This window comes from Cottoperca gobio, chromosome 9, assembly GCF_900634415.1.
Source record: "Cottoperca gobio chromosome 9, fCotGob3.1, whole genome shotgun sequence".
Lineage (NCBI taxonomy): Eukaryota > Metazoa > Chordata > Actinopteri > Perciformes > Bovichtidae > Cottoperca > Cottoperca gobio.
This window is the reverse complement of record NC_041363.1, coordinates 1437562-1454830: the sequence shown is the minus strand read 5'-3', so window position 1 is coordinate 1454830 and position 17269 is coordinate 1437562. Positions and strand designations below refer to the sequence as shown.

The window sequence follows — 17269 nt, the reverse complement described above, 5'->3', positions numbered from 1 at the left end:
ACCTGCTTCAGTGCTGCCGGACACATCTGTAACTCACCGAGACAGGTAGCAGCTTGGCGCCCAAAGTGCACCGTGTCCAGGCACACGGTGCACTTGGCAGCTCTCATGTTGAGTCCCACTGTGAAGCGGTGAGCGGTGTTGTGGTGCAGCACCCTCTCTCTCTCCCTCTCTCGGTCTCTCTGACTGTCCTTCAAACGACGGCTAAACTCTGAACACAGCCAGGGAACACAGTGAGGGCAGGCAGCTCCAGCGTGTCTCACTCTGTCAGGTACATTCATCACTTCAAAACCTCAGTGCACCATGCCGCTATGAAATCAGTTCAACAAAAGAAGGTTTCAAAAACAACAGTAAGATGTTTAGCAAAATGCATAAGCAAGTAAAGTCTGGAGACGAAGATGCTTGAGAAAGAATATTGATTTGATCCTCCGTGCTCGTGCCCACTCACTGTTGCATTGTAAAGGCATTATCCAGTCAGAGCCAGGCTCCTCCAGCTCGAGGCGAGTTAACACACTTTTTAAGTCTTTAATAGATTTAAAACTTTAAGCAGAATGTTGCCACGATGCACATCTGTCGTTAGAATTAACTACTTACCATTAAGTTAAGACATTTTAATACCAATTGATTACTTTGAGGACTTTTGAGGCTCTGCTGGAACCCTGCACACCACAATGTGTTTCAAACACTAATATTTACCTGTAGATCATTAATATAAACATTTATTGTCTGACGTTCTCATAATATACATAAATAAGTGTGTCGATGTTATGTTTTAAATAATCAAAATAATTATAGTGTTTTCATTTTAAATTTCGTATTTGATGTTCTACTATAATATTATATAATTATTCATTATTAATCAAATATTATATATTACTACAAATGATTCATATTATAATATATAATATAATATTAAGAGCAGTTTATAAGGACATAAAATCTTCCAGGTTTGAGTGTTTTGTAAGAATAAAGAACTGAATAATACCTTTAGGGCTCAAACAGCGTTGGGTGCAGTGTATCGTATGGAGCTTCTGTTAGTGAGTGATGTAACGTTCAGGTGCGACTGTAGTGACTTAAAGAGCAGAGCAGCGTTCTGCAAATCAGATCGGCTAAGCTTCAGCAACCAAGATAAAAATGCTTCAGATTTCTAAAGCTGTGCACTGAGAAGCCGAACATTTACCGGCCTGGTGGGATCTCACGTTTTATAAAAGTGCAGAGCTTTTCAAATCTGGCCTTTCAAGGATGTGGATGAAGCAAAAGGAGACGAGAGAGAAAGACCAAACTGCAGAAACCACGAGTTTGGACAACTTACTTTCAAAAGTGACCCTCCTTCTCTCTGAAAGGTGTGTGAAAGAAAAAGGAAAGAGTTTCATAAATGATCCTTCGAGAGATATCATGTGTTTTCTGTCTGTGTGCAGGTAAGGGCCCGTATGTGTCAAGTATTTGAAGCTCTAGACCTGCGAGTATGTGTCTGTTAGAGAGAGAAAACAGCGTCCCTTCACTCACCTTCCGGTGTTGCAGTCGCCTTCCTGCGCTCTGAGTTGGAGGGCGCCAGGTTGGCCGGGCCCTGCTGGTGCTCAGGAGACTTCACCATGGCAGACATAATCATCTGCTGCCGTGCTGCCGCCGGGTTGGCAGAGTTACCGTGATCCTTATACTGGAGCGCTGGGGATGGAAGCGTTGATTCTTTACGTTTATATTAATGTGTTTAATCCTGCTGTTCAGCGTTTCTACGGAAGCCCGGAGGAAATGTATACTTTTACTTTCTTCTGGTGATCCATGTTGTAAATGTTTCCCTCCTGTGTCTGGGACTTAACGCTTGGGGAGGTAACGTTGGAGAAACCAGCAAGAAGATCAAGTTAGATTTAAACATCCGACAGAAACCAAATCTTTTCTGATGAAAGCAGCCGGTCACGTCAAGCCTCCGTCTGAAACCACTCAAAATATCATGATGAGCGTGAACAACAAACATGGCTGCTGTTGGTGCTTTCAGGTGCTACCTTACCGTATATATTTATTATAATTAGATCATTTTGTTTGTTTTATATACTATATACTTACACAATTTATATGTACCTTGTGTTTAGAGAGCGTGGAAGAAAACATGAATTTAATCCTATTTAGAACAAGAGGTGCATTTAAGCCTTTTGTGGACAAAATAAGTATTACAACAACAAACATTTAGAAAAGTGATTCGCACGGCACAAAGAATTCCCAAAATGGAAAATTATAATAATTGTTTTGATTTATAATAACAATAAATAATAAAAATAAAATAATAATAATTTATAATAATATAATAATAATAAAAACATTAATAATAAAAATGTACTTATATTGCACCTTTAGAAACAGAGTTTACGAAGCGCTTCGACAGACACAATGATGGGAAAACATTTCTGTTTTACAGATGATAAAATAAATAGAAAAAGTAATTTAGAAAGATTATTCTTGCGAAACCTTTTGCCTGAAGTCTGAACAGAGGAGACAAAACTATTTACATCAGACTTGGAAAATGCATCCCCAGAATAGTTTTTCCCCACCTTCCCTCCGGGCTTCCGTAGTTTGCTGTCGTTCAAAGGAGATGATGTCAGCAGTGAATCAGAGCACAAACAGCTGTAGGAGAGACCGCTCACCTTCCTCTCTCAGAGATCGCAGCTCCGCTCTCATCTTCTGCAGGGCCTCTTCCAGGTCAGTGCAGCGAGTGCGCTCTTTGTCCAGAGCTAGCTTCATGTCGCTGTACTGCAGAGGCACCGGCTGGATGGAGGGCACGGGGGACACCTGGCCTTGACTCTGACTCTGACTCTGACTCTGGGCCTGAGCAGCCATGGCAGCCAGCAGGTCCTCTCGACGACGTCCAAACAGACCCTGAGACGAACGGCAGGTTGAACCATTGCTCCTTCCTCACACTCTGATGCAGTTTCTACATGTGTTGACCTACAACTCTTTCTGAACGTACAAACACGCTGCTTTATCTTTATGATACAGTTCTTATCCAACTCACATCCAGGGTTTGAACTTTGAAGAGTATGATTACAACTTTACAGCTCGATTATATTATTAATATCTTTCTATTTGTTTACTGTGAATCTCCTTTTAAACTGACAGAGCAACCTTTCTTCATACAAATATACATTTAATTTAAACTTAAACTCATCTTTGTGCCGTCACTATCCAAACGTGTAATCAGTCTATTGAGCAGAAAGTCTCATCCTGATGATTTGATTTGATAATAACACTTAAAGATACAGGAAGGTTGTACAATCTCCACAAGCTTTTATTCCCAAAACATCCAGATCTGTGTTGGAAGAGAGACAAATTACAAACATAATCTCCTCTGACCTTCTTCTTCTTGGAGCCGCCGTGGGCCTGAGCCTGCAGGAAGTCTATGAGTTTGGTCTGCTGGGTGATGGTCCCCTCCATTTTCACCTTCTCATGGGAGTACACAGCCTGCAGGTGGAGCTAAGTGAACATCACTACTGCCATGAGTTTCTCCTCAAGCACTTCAGAGAGGGGTGACAGGGGGGGGGGGGTACAGTATGCTGTGGGGTACAATGTGTGTATGTGTCTTTCCCTATTGAAGCAAAGTGACAGGACAGTGAGAGGGAACTAAACAGAAAGTCCAGCAGGTCCAGATGTGTGTGCAGTGCTCCTCATAATCACTGAGTGTGTGTTTCCTGACACCCAGTAGACACATGCAGTGTTGGGGAGGGGTGAAGGTTCACTACATTCTGCAGTACCGTGCTGGTACTTCATACATTCATATTTGGATTGTGATTTGTGTAGTTAACAACTGAAACTGAAAATCTTCTCTCCTGTAATTAAACATCTTTGATGTTCAAGCTGCTCATACCGTTTAAAAACATGCAATATTTCTTTAAATAAACTCATTTGAGTGCCTGTTCTTTCTGGTGTGTGTGTGTGTGTGTGTGTGTGTGTGTGTGTGCGTGCGTGCGTGCGTGCGTGTGCGTGTGTGCGTGCGTGTGTGTGTGTGTGCGTGTGTGTGTGCGTGCGTGTGTGTGTGCGTGCTTGCGTGTGTGTGTGTGTGTAGCAGCACCTGGATGTTCTCCAGCTGGTATTCCAGGTCTGTCCTTTCAGTCTTCAGCAGGTCCGTCTGGTCCAGAGCGTCCTGCAGCCCCTGGGTCAGACGGAAGATGTGGGTCTTCTGGGCGTCCATCTGCTGCTGCAGCTTCTCTTGCTGTGGAGGTGAAGCAGATGCTACGTCAGCAGATGTTACGTCAGCATCTGGACGCTTTGAATTTGTCACCTACTCTTCTTACAACTGATTGCTTCCAATGACATCACCGGCTAAACCTTTCAGCACGAGTTCAAATGTGTTGAACTATGAATTCAAGTTCATTTTTCAGAGGACTAAATCCAACACGAAGGCATTAAGCTCAGAGGAAACATTAATATTAAGGATGCCGATAATTGATCAGGTATACTTTCATCATCAGAAGAACACATAATGGTAATTGTCTGGATATATATCATGCATCCTAAATGTGCACATGATGCATAAAAGAAACTGGCTTGATGGCATGAATACAGATTAATATACCTCCTCCAGCATCCTCTGCTTCAGATCCCTCTCACTCTCCAGCTTTTGCTGCAGACTGTGGGCGTTCATCTCCAGCATGGCGTGCTTCTTCTCCAGATCATTCAACTGAGAACAGAGAGCAGGAAGAGTTTGCTGTAACATCTGCTACCCAGTAAAACACTTATTCAACAGTGTGGACATGCTTACCGTGTCCGTTAGGCTCTCAGCTTTGACCTTCTGGTCTGCGAGGGCCTGCTGCAGCGCCAGGATCTCCGCTTTGTGCTCCTTAACGGCCAGTTCCACCGCTTGGCGAGACTCCGAGCTGCGCTGCTCTGAACGAAGCCTAGAGCATAAAGCAACCATCGTTTACTCGTCATCTTAAATCCTTCAGTGCATATTTTACTGGCTTCTCGGTCACTGATGGCCAGCGTGATGCTTCGTCTTCCTCGGGCTTCACTTTGCACCTCACCTTCAGTTTAGGGTTAAAGAGAAATACACCTTTACAAATTCTATCTGTGTTTTTAATATGTGTTCTGTGTTTCCCTGCTTATGCCAGCTCAGAAAAGAATCAGATATATTTCCCAGAATACCTTTTGACCGACCCTGGAGGATATGTCCTGTTGCAGTCAGCGTGTGGGCGAGCTGATCCAACACTGATAGCAACATTCAGAGCAGCAGAAAAAGATTTTCTTCTGTCTATAAAAAGAAACTCATAACTCTTCTCAAAGTGTCTTGTGGTTGAATTAAATCATGGACTATTGGAACCCTCTGAAGTGTATTCATCTCTCTTTATTAAAGTCTCAGTTCCTCAGTCACTCAACTCTAAATGGACGTAGAATTTAAATCCAAATGTTTAATAACAGTTAAAGTGATGCAGTGGTTGTAACCTGTTCTGTTTCTCTGTGTCCAGCAGCCTCTGGATGTCCCTGGTCCTCCTCTCTGCCTGGTTCTTCTCATCCTCCAGTGTTGACCTCCAGGCCTCCCACTGTCTCTCCTTCTCAAGTAGCTCGTCGTTCAGGGTCTCCAGCTCCAGAACCTGCTCCTCCAGCATGGTGCACGTGGTCTTCAGTGTCTCCAGGTTCTGGTACCAAACAGGATTGAGATGAGAAATACATTTGATACCAAAAGCTTTGCCAAGCACACAACTCAACATGTCAAAATGTTTTTATAAAGAAGAGCAGACGAGAAGTAGATCTTGATAGTATTTGTCACTTCACCACCATGACAGCGAGCGCGACAGCTGTTTCAAGTCGCTCATGTGACAATACTCCCCACGATCAACTTATTTATCACCATGTGTGATGAAGTCATACATCATCCTCTCAACGCCATGAACGCACCAGGAAGCAGTAAACTGTGAAAACGTTACGGAGGTTCCTTCTCTTTTATAAATGTTCCTCATTTAGTCTCTCGTTGGAACGACGAACAAACACTACATCCACGTTCTGTCCAGTTGGAATGAAATGTGTTTCACGATGTAAACGTCTGGTGGCTTTGAGGATGTTAATTGTATGTTTTGTACGTTAATAAATGATTCATTATATTTTCACTTCAGCCTGGTGTCATGCTTCCATCACGCCCTTTGCTTCAGGGAATGAATGCTGATCGTAAGCTCTGACGACAAAGACAAAGAAGAGGCTTCAGAGGAAGCGGTGTGAAGTCTTCTCTCCAGGACTTGCACCTGCTGCAGCACGTCCAGGAGGCGCAAGGAACATGTTAGCATGACATATAAAACCGAAGGGATCAGCGTCAAAGTGACACAACACAAGACGCCCCCCCCCCCGCTGGTCTTTGTCAGGTCACAGGCCATCATCCTTTAAAAGTGAATATATAATAAGCAGGGATATGGACATTTATTATATTTATAGTTTACACGTTTGTGCACAGAACATGTTGTTGTTCACCGGGCCTACACAAAGTGTTTTACAACGCTCTGCTTTAGACAAAGCATGGGGAGATAAATATAGCCTGAGCTGGTGCTGCAGCATCACGGCTCTCTGAAGTCCAACGCTTCCACAGCTGACACGACCTGGGAGTGATGAGGATGACACATCCCGCCCACACACCACCCCATCCCTCGTCTATGACTTCCATCGATGGTTACACAACCAGCAGGAGCGAGAGCGCTACTGGACACCCACACACAGATCCTCCCACAGGGGCCGCACACACATCACACAGCCTCCTCTCGCTCTCTCTCTATCACTGCATCCAGACTACAGCACAGAACAAGACTGACATGTTCTCAGGGTTTCTGCTGCCTGATTTACACTTAACAGTGTCAGAGCTGGGAGAGATGTCTGGGTCACCTGTCAGAGGTATATCACACCAGAGTAAGTGGAAACCTGGTGTCTGACGGGCTGCGAGTGGGAGGTGGGCAGGGGGCAAGGAACCTGAACTAGAGGAAGGACTAAAACTGTCTCAGATAACTGGAAACTCTGGGTTTTCTTTCAAATATTCAACTAAAGACATATTTTGATGGTATTTCACACATAAAGTTGAAGAATAGACTGTAGTGGTTGTCTCAGTGGTGAACCTGTGACACACACACACACACACACACACACACACCTGCTTCTGGTTGTTAAGGTGCATTTCACGGTCGGCCACCTCCCGACGCAGCCGGTCCACATCCTGGCCGAGGTGCAGCCGGTCTTCTCTCTCGTCAGAAGCTTCATCCAGCTGCTTGGAAAGGTAGAAGTTCTGGCGGTTGAGCTCGGCGTTCTCTTGAGTCAGTGCGGTCAGCTGCTCCTCCAGGTCTGTGATCACCTGCAGGAAGTCAACAGGACATGAATTATCTCATGATAAAGTCCCAAACTAATGGAAAACAGAAAAGTACACGACACCAACATATATAAAACAACAAAGACTTATATCTGCCAGGTGAAAAGGTCTTAAACACTAACTGTAATGCACACAAGATGACTCACATCTCCATAAGGTTAAGCCTTCACACACATGTACAGAGCAGCAGGCTTCCCTGTTCTGTGCTCAGTGTATTTTACATTTCACACAGAGTGAAGAGGAGCATCCACACTCAAGTCTGTGCGAAGATCTTTTCACTAAGCAAGCTTTTGGTCAGAGACTTGGAAAGATTCTTGCTTCAAGGTTTTTTTCAAGGCAAACCCTTTCCGTGCAGAAGGTATCTGACGAGAGCTTGCTTATTAAAAGTGTCTATAGCTGCAGCTGCTGAGCTGAGTGTGACTCTGCGCCGTGTGAGCTTCATTTTCAATTTACACACATGAAGACTTTGCTGACATCGTGCATGCAGGCAGAGCATTGTGCATATTATTACTCATCCACAGAGAAAGTTGACCAAACACCCCACAGTCTCAACTCTGCTGCTGCATTATTACATGATGCAGATATCTAGGTTCGTGATATAATGCAGTAATCATTTTAGCATAATATCTCAGCTACTTGTTCAACGCAGACAGCATTCAGAGCACGGAGCGAGCTAATCATTTCATCAGCATCAGTCTGTTCTCCCAATCAGCCATGACTACTGTGCACGCTGTGGAGAGATGAGGGTTAAAGGCTGCAGAAGCTGCCTCTATGACAGGCTTACTGCTCATGGGAACATGTGAACCATGCAGAACTTCCAGGTGGCGGAGGGGGAAAGAGGCAAAGCCTTTAAGTCCATAAATTAGCTGTCTGTTCTGTACTGACTCAGTGCTTCTGCTCCCCGGAGGCAGGGGACTGACAGCAGCAACTAAATACTTAAGGCGGGGCGCGGAAGTCAACGCCGGAACGGATACAGCGGCGCTCCGGCAAGCCTGCATATTTTATCCCAATCTATACAGCGAGTTGCACATCACAAACACATCACATCCGGGGCTTTGCATCCTCAACACTGCTGAATACAAATTGCTCAATACTATTTGTGAAGGCTGTGGGGGTGCAGCCAATAAAGAGCCCAGCTGAAGAGGAAGTAAATCAGTCCCACACATGAACCTTTACTGACTGCACGAGATACAGAAGAACATCTGCTCCTTCTGTGAAACAGAGCGAGCAGCAGAGCCCATGTGGAGGATTCATTACTGACAAGTTATCCAGAAATATCAAATATATGTGGAAAACTCCAGAAAGTATTTTTATTTGATGATTTCCGTTTGACATGTCCGACAAACGTAAATGGATGATTATTAAATCCCCCTTTGCTCTCTACATCTCAGCCTTGTTTTAAGTTTGCATAAACTTCAGGTCATGAGCTTCGTTTTTAATTATCGGTTCTCTTATTGGTGTTTTGCATCCTTAATTAAAATATTAGTTTAAATGCATTGAACATGTGGCTCGTACTGTAGCTGCAGACTAACGGAAACCTACATCACGAGTCTCAGCAACAGTTTGCGAGTGGGAGGATCTCAGAAGGAGAGCAACGGCATAAAGGAAAACAATGAGGGTGTTTGTGTGTATTCAAGGTAAATGAGTTTATATTAGTATATACAACACTAGAGAACTGCATTAGCACCAGTGTGCTTGTGAATGTTATGTTATGCTTATTATAACCCTGATTGTAAAATACAAAATGTAAATGTTGAACAGCTACATTTACTAAAATACAACGCTTGAATGAAAGATGCATCTTGCGCCCACGTTTCTTGAAGCATCATTAGTAGGTTCACGTGATAAGAAGAACGCTCAGTGTTTCCAGGTGAAGTGGAGCACAAGAGTTCATTAGTCTTCATGCTGCTGTTCCTACGGGCTTCTTTTGCTAACGCAGGATCACTTAGTTGTTAATGAGCACAAATGTCATCATGGAAACAAACATTTAAATTGAGACAACGTTTGGGGACAGCTCTTTACTTTTCACCTTATTTCCACAAAAAGGACCAAAAGAAATTCACCATGTGTTTGTTTTGCTGGACTTGTGGTGTAACAACGCACCAGTTGTTTTGTCTGTCATCACTGAGCTACAACTGCTTGTCATTGTGAAACCTGTTGTTGCATAATGACAAGAAATGATCCTAGAATCCTTGAAATGGATCAGGTGTTTAAAATCACAGCACGTCACTTTGTGATTAATGGAAGTAGAAGAGGAATGTTTTTAATGATGACAGAAACACATATGGACTGAGGTTTCATGGATACTTTAGGTTGTTATGTGTGACGATGTGTGCAGCTTCAGCTGGTGCTTAATACCAGAAGAGCTGTCTGTTCCTGGAAAGAGAGGAAGAGCAAAACAGAAATGAGCGAGCAGCTTACCGCACAGCTGTCTCTCAGAGCATCAAACTTGCGTTGTATCTCATCTCTGTGTGCCTAGCAGGTATGAAAAGAGAGGCAGATGAATTATATAACACCAAAGGAGACATGAGCTTCAGTTGTCTTCTACTTTCTCTCTCTCACTCTGAGCACAGTGATCTCCTCCTCAGCCTCTGCTGTGGTATCCTCCAGCTCAGACTTGGCCTGCTGCAGTTGGTTCTCCACAGCGTGGCGAGCGGCCTGCAGGTTGCTGATCTGGGATTCGCGCTCCTGCAGCGACAGGGTCAGATCTGACACCTGCTGCTTAATCTCCAGCTTCTGCTCCTCGTGCTCCATTCCAATCTACAAGGGGAGACAGGAAAGGGTCGTCAAGGGTGAGGGAGTGACTCACCCCAAGGTGCAGACACTGACACTGCAGCTCGACTCTGCCTCCACAGCTTCTGCTGCTCTTTTCACTTTCATTGAAAAACGTTTTTGGACGTAGAGTTTGTTTTCTGCCCAGTAAAATATTTACCATAAGACTTCTGAGTCAAGCTGGTGGTTGATCAATACCAGGGACTAGGTCCTGGTTTCTAACGGCACCAAACCAGAACCTTTAGAGCAGAGATACTGGACTCGCTTTGCCCACTTAATAAACATCATGAGTCCAGACCTCCTCTGGCACTTTGTTTTTGATAAACAAGCACTATTAGTCTATTTGGAAGCTTTTTTTATGCATTCTGGAACCTTATTTACAGAAAAAGTACAAAAGAAATTCCCATTTATTTTCCTCGTGAAATAGAAAAACACTTTAGGGCAGTGACACCGACGTATATCCCCGGGGGCCAAATCTGGTAAGTTGTTGTTAGAAAGATATTCTTAAAGTCAGGATCCAAATCAAATAAGGGTTTTAATCAATATTCTTGCAAGAAGGAGCAAAGTTATTATACATACAAAAGATGTACAAACTCACACACGTAAGCTTGTAAGAGGAGTGACTGTCCCCCCCGCCATATATATACACATACATCAAAGGAAAGCAGTGATTCAGATCTTTCTGGGTTGACCACTCAGCTGACCACATCAGTTGTGTATCAGTGACACCAACACTTCAGTACTTCATGTGAAACATTTTTTTTCCTTCTTCTCATTTGATTCCCATCATGTGAAAAGAAGCATTCAGTTGTATATAATTGGTGACTGATCACACGACGTTACTAGATCCCAACGTCATGTCAACGTCACGTTACTAGATCCCAACGTCACATTCATGTATCAAAAGTTAATTTTCTTTTTAGCTTTCAACCTCTATATCATTTATCAACCTGCTTCCACTCGGGGTCATGTTGCACTTTGATTATGTCGTCAACTGAGGGTTAACGAGGTCTATCTGACAAACTGGACAGATGTGAGGTCTGTGTCTCAAACAGCTTTAAAGTGAACAGGGTCTATCTGCATCACTCATTTATACAGATTCTGTAAATATTTGCTGAGTCAGTGAGATCTACAAAGGTCTATCTCCACATGTTCAAGCATCATGTTAGTATCACAAAGGTCTATCTGCTGACGACCAATAGCAGGGCAGGAAATGAATCACGTGATCATTTCAAGAACTTATTCAGAACGTTTTGCTGCCGACTGTTTTATATGTAATCTAGTAGATAGTAGTTCAAGTTAAGATCATTAGTAGTTCAAGTTAAGATCATCAGTAGTTCAAGTTAAGATCATCAGTAGTTCAAGTTAAGATCATCAGTAGTTCACGTTAAGATCATTAGTAGTTCAAGTTAAGATCATCAGTAGTTCAAGTTAAGATCATCAGTAGTTCAAGTTAAGATCATCAGTAGTTCAAGTTAAGATCATCAGTAGTTCAAGTTAAGATCATCAGTAGTTCAAGTTAAGATCATTAGTAGTTCAAGTTAAGATCATCAGTAGTTCAAGTTAAGATCATCAGTAGTTCAAGTTAAGATCATTAGTAGTTCAAGTTAAGATCATCAGTAGTTCAAGTTAAGATCATCAGTTCAAGTTAAGATCATTAGTAGTTCAAGTTAAGATCATCAGTAGTTCAAGTTAAGATCATTAGTAGTTCAAGTTAAGATCATCAGTAGTTCAAGTTAAGATCATTAGTGGTTCAAGTTAAGATCATCAGTAGTTCAAGTTAAGATCATCAGTTCAAGTTAAGATCATTAGTAGTTCAAGTTAAGATCATCAGTAGTTCAAGTTAAGATCATTAGTAGTTCAAGTTAAGATCATCAGTAGTTCAAGTTAAAATCATTAGTAGTTCAAGTTAAGATCATTAATAATTCAAGTTAAGATCATTAATAATTCAAGTTAAGATCATCAGTAGTTCAAGTTAAGATCATCAGTAGTTCAAGTTAAGATCATTAATAGTTCAAGTTAAGATCATTAATAGTTCAAGTTAAGATCATTAATAGTTCAAGTTAAGATCATTAATAGTTCAAGTTAAGATCATTAGTAGTTCAAGTTAAGATCATCAGTAGTTCAAGTTAAGATCATTAATAGTTCAAGTTAAGATCATTAGTAGTTCAAGTTAAGATCATTAATAGTTCAAGTTAAGATCATTAATAGTTCAAGTTAAGATCATTAGTAGTTCAAGTTAAGATCATCAGTAGTTCAAGTTAAGATCATTAGTAGTTCAAGTTAAGATCATCAGTAGTTCAAGTTAAGATCATTAGTAGTTCAAGTTAAGATCATCAGTAGTTCAAGTTAAGATCATTAGTAGTTCAAGTTAAGATCATCAGTAGTTCAAGTTAAGATCATCAGTTCAAGTTAAGATCATTAGTAGTTCAAGTTAAGATCATCAGTAGTTCAAGTTAAGATCATTAGTAGTTCAAGTTAAGATCATCAGTAGTTCAAGTTAAGATCATTAGTGGTTCAAGTTAAGATCATTAGTAGTTCAAGTTAAGATCATTAGTAGTTCAAGTTAAGATCATCAGTAGTTCAAGTTAAGATCATCAGTAGTTCAAGTTAAGATCATCAGTTCAAGTTAAGATCATTAATAGTTCAAGTTAAAATCATTAGTAGTTCAAGTTAAGATCATTAATAATTCAAGTTAAGATCATTAATAATTCAAGTTAAGATCATCAGTAGTTCAAGTTAAGATCATCAGTAGTTCAAGTTAAGATCATTAATAGTTCAAGTTAAGATCATTAATAGTTCAAGTTAAGATCATTAATAGTTCAAGTTAAGATCATTAGTAGTTCAAGTTAAGATCATTAATAGTTCAAGTTAAGATCATTAATAGTTCAAGTTAAGATCATTAGTAGTTCAAGTTAAGATCATCAGTAGTTCAAGTTAAGATCATCAGTAGTTCAAGTTAAGATCATTAATAGTTCAAGTTAAGATCATTAGTAGTTCAAGTTAAGATCATTAATAGTTCAAGTTAAGATCATTAATAGTTCAAGTTAAGATCATTAGTAGTTCAAGTTAAGATCATCAGTAGTTCAAGTTAAGATCATTAGTAGTTCAAGTTAAGATCATCAGTAGTTCAAGTTAAGATCATTAGTAGTTCAAGTTAAGATCATCAGTAGTTCAAGTTAAGATCATTAGTAGTTCAAGTTAAGATCATCAGTAGTTCAAGTTAAGATCATTAGTAGTTCAAGTTAAGATCATCAGTTCAAGTTAAGATCATTAATAGTTCAAGTTAAAATCATTAGTAGTTCAAGTTAAGATCATTAATAATTCAAGTTAAGATCATTAATAATTCAAGTTAAGATCATCAGTAGTTCAAGTTAAGATCATCAGTAGTTCAAGTTAAGATCATTAATAGTTCAAGTTAAGATCATTAATAGTTCAAGTTAAGATCATCAGTAGTTCAAGTTAAGATCATTAATAGTTCAAGTTAAAATCATTAGTAGTTCAAGTTAAGATCATTAATAATTCAAGTTAAGATCATTAATAATTCAAGTTAAGATCATTAATAGTTCAAGTTAAGATCATCAGTTCAAGTTAAGATCATTAATAGTTCAAGTTAAAATCATTAATAGTTCAAGTTAAGATCATCAGTAGTTCAAGTTAAGATCATCAGTAGTTCAAGTTAAGATCATCAGTAGTTCAAGTTAAGATCATTAGTAGTTCAAGTTAAGATCATTAATAGTTCAAGTTAAGATCATCAGTAGTTCAAGTTAAGATCATCAGTAGTTCAAGTTAAGATCATTAGTAGTTCAAGTTAAGATCATTAGTAGTTCAAGTTAAGATCATTAATAGTTCAAGTTAGGATCATCAGTAGTTCAAGTTAAGATCATCAGTAGTTCAAGTTAAGATCATTAGTAGTTCAAGTTAAAATCATCAGTAGTTCAAGTTAAGATCATCAGTAGTTCAAGTTAAGATCATTAGTAGTTCAATAAAAAGTCTTAAAAATTCAGATTTATTAGCTAATATAATTTTCACTTTTAAGTTTCCTGCCACGTGGAACCTGTGTAAACATCTTTAGAGCTTAAAATGAAGCTAAGTTGCATAAAATACAGTTGAGGTTAAATCTTCGGGGGGAAATGTCAGATAGACTTGGGACTCTGATGTTCCAACAATAGAACCACAAAGGTCTATCTGCACAATGCACAAACAGTGTTAACTTCACTACCTAGTGTGCAGCATGTGATGTGTCAACATGGGTTGGAGTTGGTTTTATAGTGTCCACGTTATGAACTGCTGAACTTTCAAATGCGTTTCTCAAAACTCGTCAAAGTACAGATAGACCTGGTTCACCCTCAGTTGACGATATATTGTGGAAAGCAGTTACATAATGTACATATATATAAGATATACAGATTGTTTGTGTAGATTCTCCATGTTGTTCTTGGTACTGAAACAGAATTGTGCGGCAGAGAAGTGACAGATGGGACCGACAGGACCGTAAGAATAAATTGGGAACAAGAAATGAAAAGAAAGTTTAACCTGCGTGTTAAACTCTTGCTTCCTGCACCCTCTCCCCAGAATATCTCCTCACCTCTCGGAGCCGAGTTTCCTGCTCCTGCACTCGGCTCTTATTGCTTTGTTCCTGCTGACTCATTTTCTCTAGATGCTCCTCCAGTTTGGCGTTCTGGGCCTCCAACTTCCCAGCCTGAGACTCCAAGTAGAACTTCTGTTGGCGAAGCTCTGAGATCATCTCCTCCTGAGCTTTCCTGTCAAGACCACACATGCTTGTGTGCAAAAAGTTCAATTGGAGGCAATGCAACCTGGCAAAGAACCATTATGTGTACATGCAAAAAAGTACTTTATCAGGTATCATCTCTTCCCTTTCATCTTCTATTATGCCTTTATGACTTATAATAATTAAAAAAACAGTTTTCACTTGAATTCACTTTCATGATAGAGATTAAGAGAAATTAGGAAGTTTTTCTAAAGTTTCCAGTTATGGCTGCAACTGACGATTATTTTCATTGTCTATGAATCTGCCAATTATTTTATAGATTAATTGATTAAAGGTTCGGTGTATGAAATGTCAGAAAATAGTGAACAATGTCCCGGTTTGTCAAAGTCCTAGCTGATGTCTTTAAATGTCTAGTTTCATCACTTTGATATAAAACAGAGAGAAGCAGCAGATCTCCATATTTGAGAGGCTGAACGCAGCATTTAAAGACATGAAAACATACTTTTACTAATCGATAATCCAAATTATCTAATGGATTAGCGACCTCATGGTTGCAGGTCTGGTTCTGTACTTACATGTTTTTCTGGGTGTAGATGCTGCTGTTGGCTGCCAGTTTGTTGGCCTCGGACAGCTCGGCAATTCTCTGCTCCAGGCTGTTCATCTTTGAGTCCATAGCATTTATGGTCTGAACAGAGATGATGGACAGCATCGCTTGTGTTTTAATTAAACATTCAGATCACATCATCGGCTATAATTGGGATCACATTAAGGCTCATTACTTTGTGCTAATGTTAAAATGTTAAAATGTTAAAATACGCCTCAGATAGTGGCGCTGCCAAGCTGGTCACTTCTTACCGCCTTCTGTTCGCTGATGACGCCGCACTTCTCCCGCACCTCCTCCTCATATTTGCTCTGACTGGACTCCAGCATCTCCTTATCGGCCATGTCCGCTTTCATCTGGGCCTCCAACACCTGCTCAATGCCAGGCAGCCCACAGAACCATAACCAGGATATCACTTAACAGGACAGAGAATGGCGTGAAGATGACATACTGTAGATCTCCCAAGCATAGAGCACACCCACAACCCAACCTCCAAACACAGCAGAGCACTTCCTGTACAGCGCATCAGGATCCGCCTGTTGTTTCACGTCTGTATATGTGTTTGGAAATGTTACCTTTATCTTGTCTTCATAGAGCTTCTCCTTCTGCTTCAGATGAGTCTCTAACCGCTGCGCTGTGCCGTTGGTCTCTCGCAGGTTCTCCTCCAGCGCCTACACAAACAAACACGTTCGGTTCGTACGAGAGATGAAACATGTTATTCAGAAAGGACATATAATGCGATTTGAAAGAGGTTGCTCTTCATTATCTGGGGGGGAGGAGCCATGATTGTGTGATTTATAGCTCTGTTTTGTCATAAAATGATACAATACAAAAACCTACACTTAAAGTAAGAGATACCGGAAACCACGAAACAAAAACATCAACATAATCGTCCCCGGCTGTCACTCAGCGAAACAAAAGAGAGAGATGAAAGGCACAGTATGAGGAAACATATTTCATAATTAATTATATGCCAAAATTAATTAATTTGATGCTTTGAAGGCACAAAAGCTGCATCGCTAATGAATATTAGGTTCAGAAAATACAACATTTGCTCGATTTGCCCTGACTTTCGGTATAAAGTCTGGTCTTCTATCCGAATACACGAACATATCCAGATCATTCTGTAGGTAGAACAGATACAGATCATTCTGTCGGTAGAACAGATACAGATCATTCTGTAGGTAGAACAGATACAGATCATTCTGTAGGTAGAACAGACACAGATCATTCTGTCAGTAGAACAGATACAGATCATTCTGTAGGTAGAACAGATACAGATCATTCTGTCAGTAGAACAGATACAGATCATTCTGTCAGTAGAACATATCCAGATCATTCTGTAGGTAGAACAGATACAGATCATTCTGTCGGTAGAACAGATACAGATCTTTCTGTAGGTAGAACAGATACAGATCATTCTGTAGGTAGAACAGACACAGATCATTCTGTCAGTAGAACAGATACAGATCATTCTGTCAGTAGAACAGATACAGATCATTATGTCAGTAGAACAGATACAGATCATTCTGTAGGTAGAACAGATACAGATCATTCTGTCAGTAGAACAGATACAGATCATTCTGTCAGTAGAACAGATACAGATCATTCTGTCAGTAGAACAGATACAGATCATTCGGTCAGTAGAACAGATACAGATCATTCTGTCAGTAGAACAGATACAGATCATTCTGTCAGTAGAACAGATACAGATCATTCTGTCAGTAGAACAGATACAGATCTTTCTGTAGGTAGAACAGATACAGATCATTCTGTCAGTAGAACAGATACAGATCATTCTGTCAGTAGAACAGATACAGATCTTTCTGTAGGTAGAACAGAT

General features: G+C 40.5%; 1 protein-coding gene across 11 annotated transcripts in view; it reads right to left on the bottom strand.

The window, feature by feature from the left end:
* citb (citron rho-interacting serine/threonine kinase b) overlaps nt 1-17269 on the bottom strand; it is a 63124-nt gene that overhangs the window by 17845 nt on the left and 28010 nt on the right. For 4 of the 11 annotated variants that reach the window (XM_029440666.1, XM_029440665.1, XM_029440671.1 and 1 more), the window contains exons 10-25: nt 16002-16097; nt 15681-15797; nt 15401-15510; nt 14682-14874; nt 9884-10081; nt 9743-9796; nt 7109-7306; nt 5425-5618; nt 4745-4880; nt 4559-4663; nt 4055-4195; nt 3340-3459; nt 2634-2865; nt 1504-1662; nt 1310-1333; nt 38-208 (exon numbers count right to left, since the gene is read on the bottom strand). In XM_029440666.1, coding sequence (XP_029296526.1) covers nt 38-208; nt 1310-1333; nt 1504-1662; nt 2634-2865; nt 3340-3459; nt 4055-4195; nt 4559-4663; nt 4745-4880; nt 5425-5618; nt 7109-7306; nt 9743-9796; nt 9884-10081; nt 14682-14874; nt 15401-15510; nt 15681-15797; nt 16002-16097 — 2248 coding nt within the window. The remainder of the gene's footprint in view (nt 1-37; nt 209-1309; nt 1334-1503; nt 1663-2633; nt 2866-3339; nt 3460-4054; nt 4196-4558; nt 4664-4744; nt 4881-5424; nt 5619-7108; nt 7307-9742; nt 9797-9883; nt 10082-14681; nt 14875-15400; nt 15511-15680; nt 15798-16001; nt 16098-17269) is intronic. The other 7 variants (XM_029440672.1, XM_029440676.1, XM_029440668.1 and 4 more) reach the window with 5 other exon arrangements.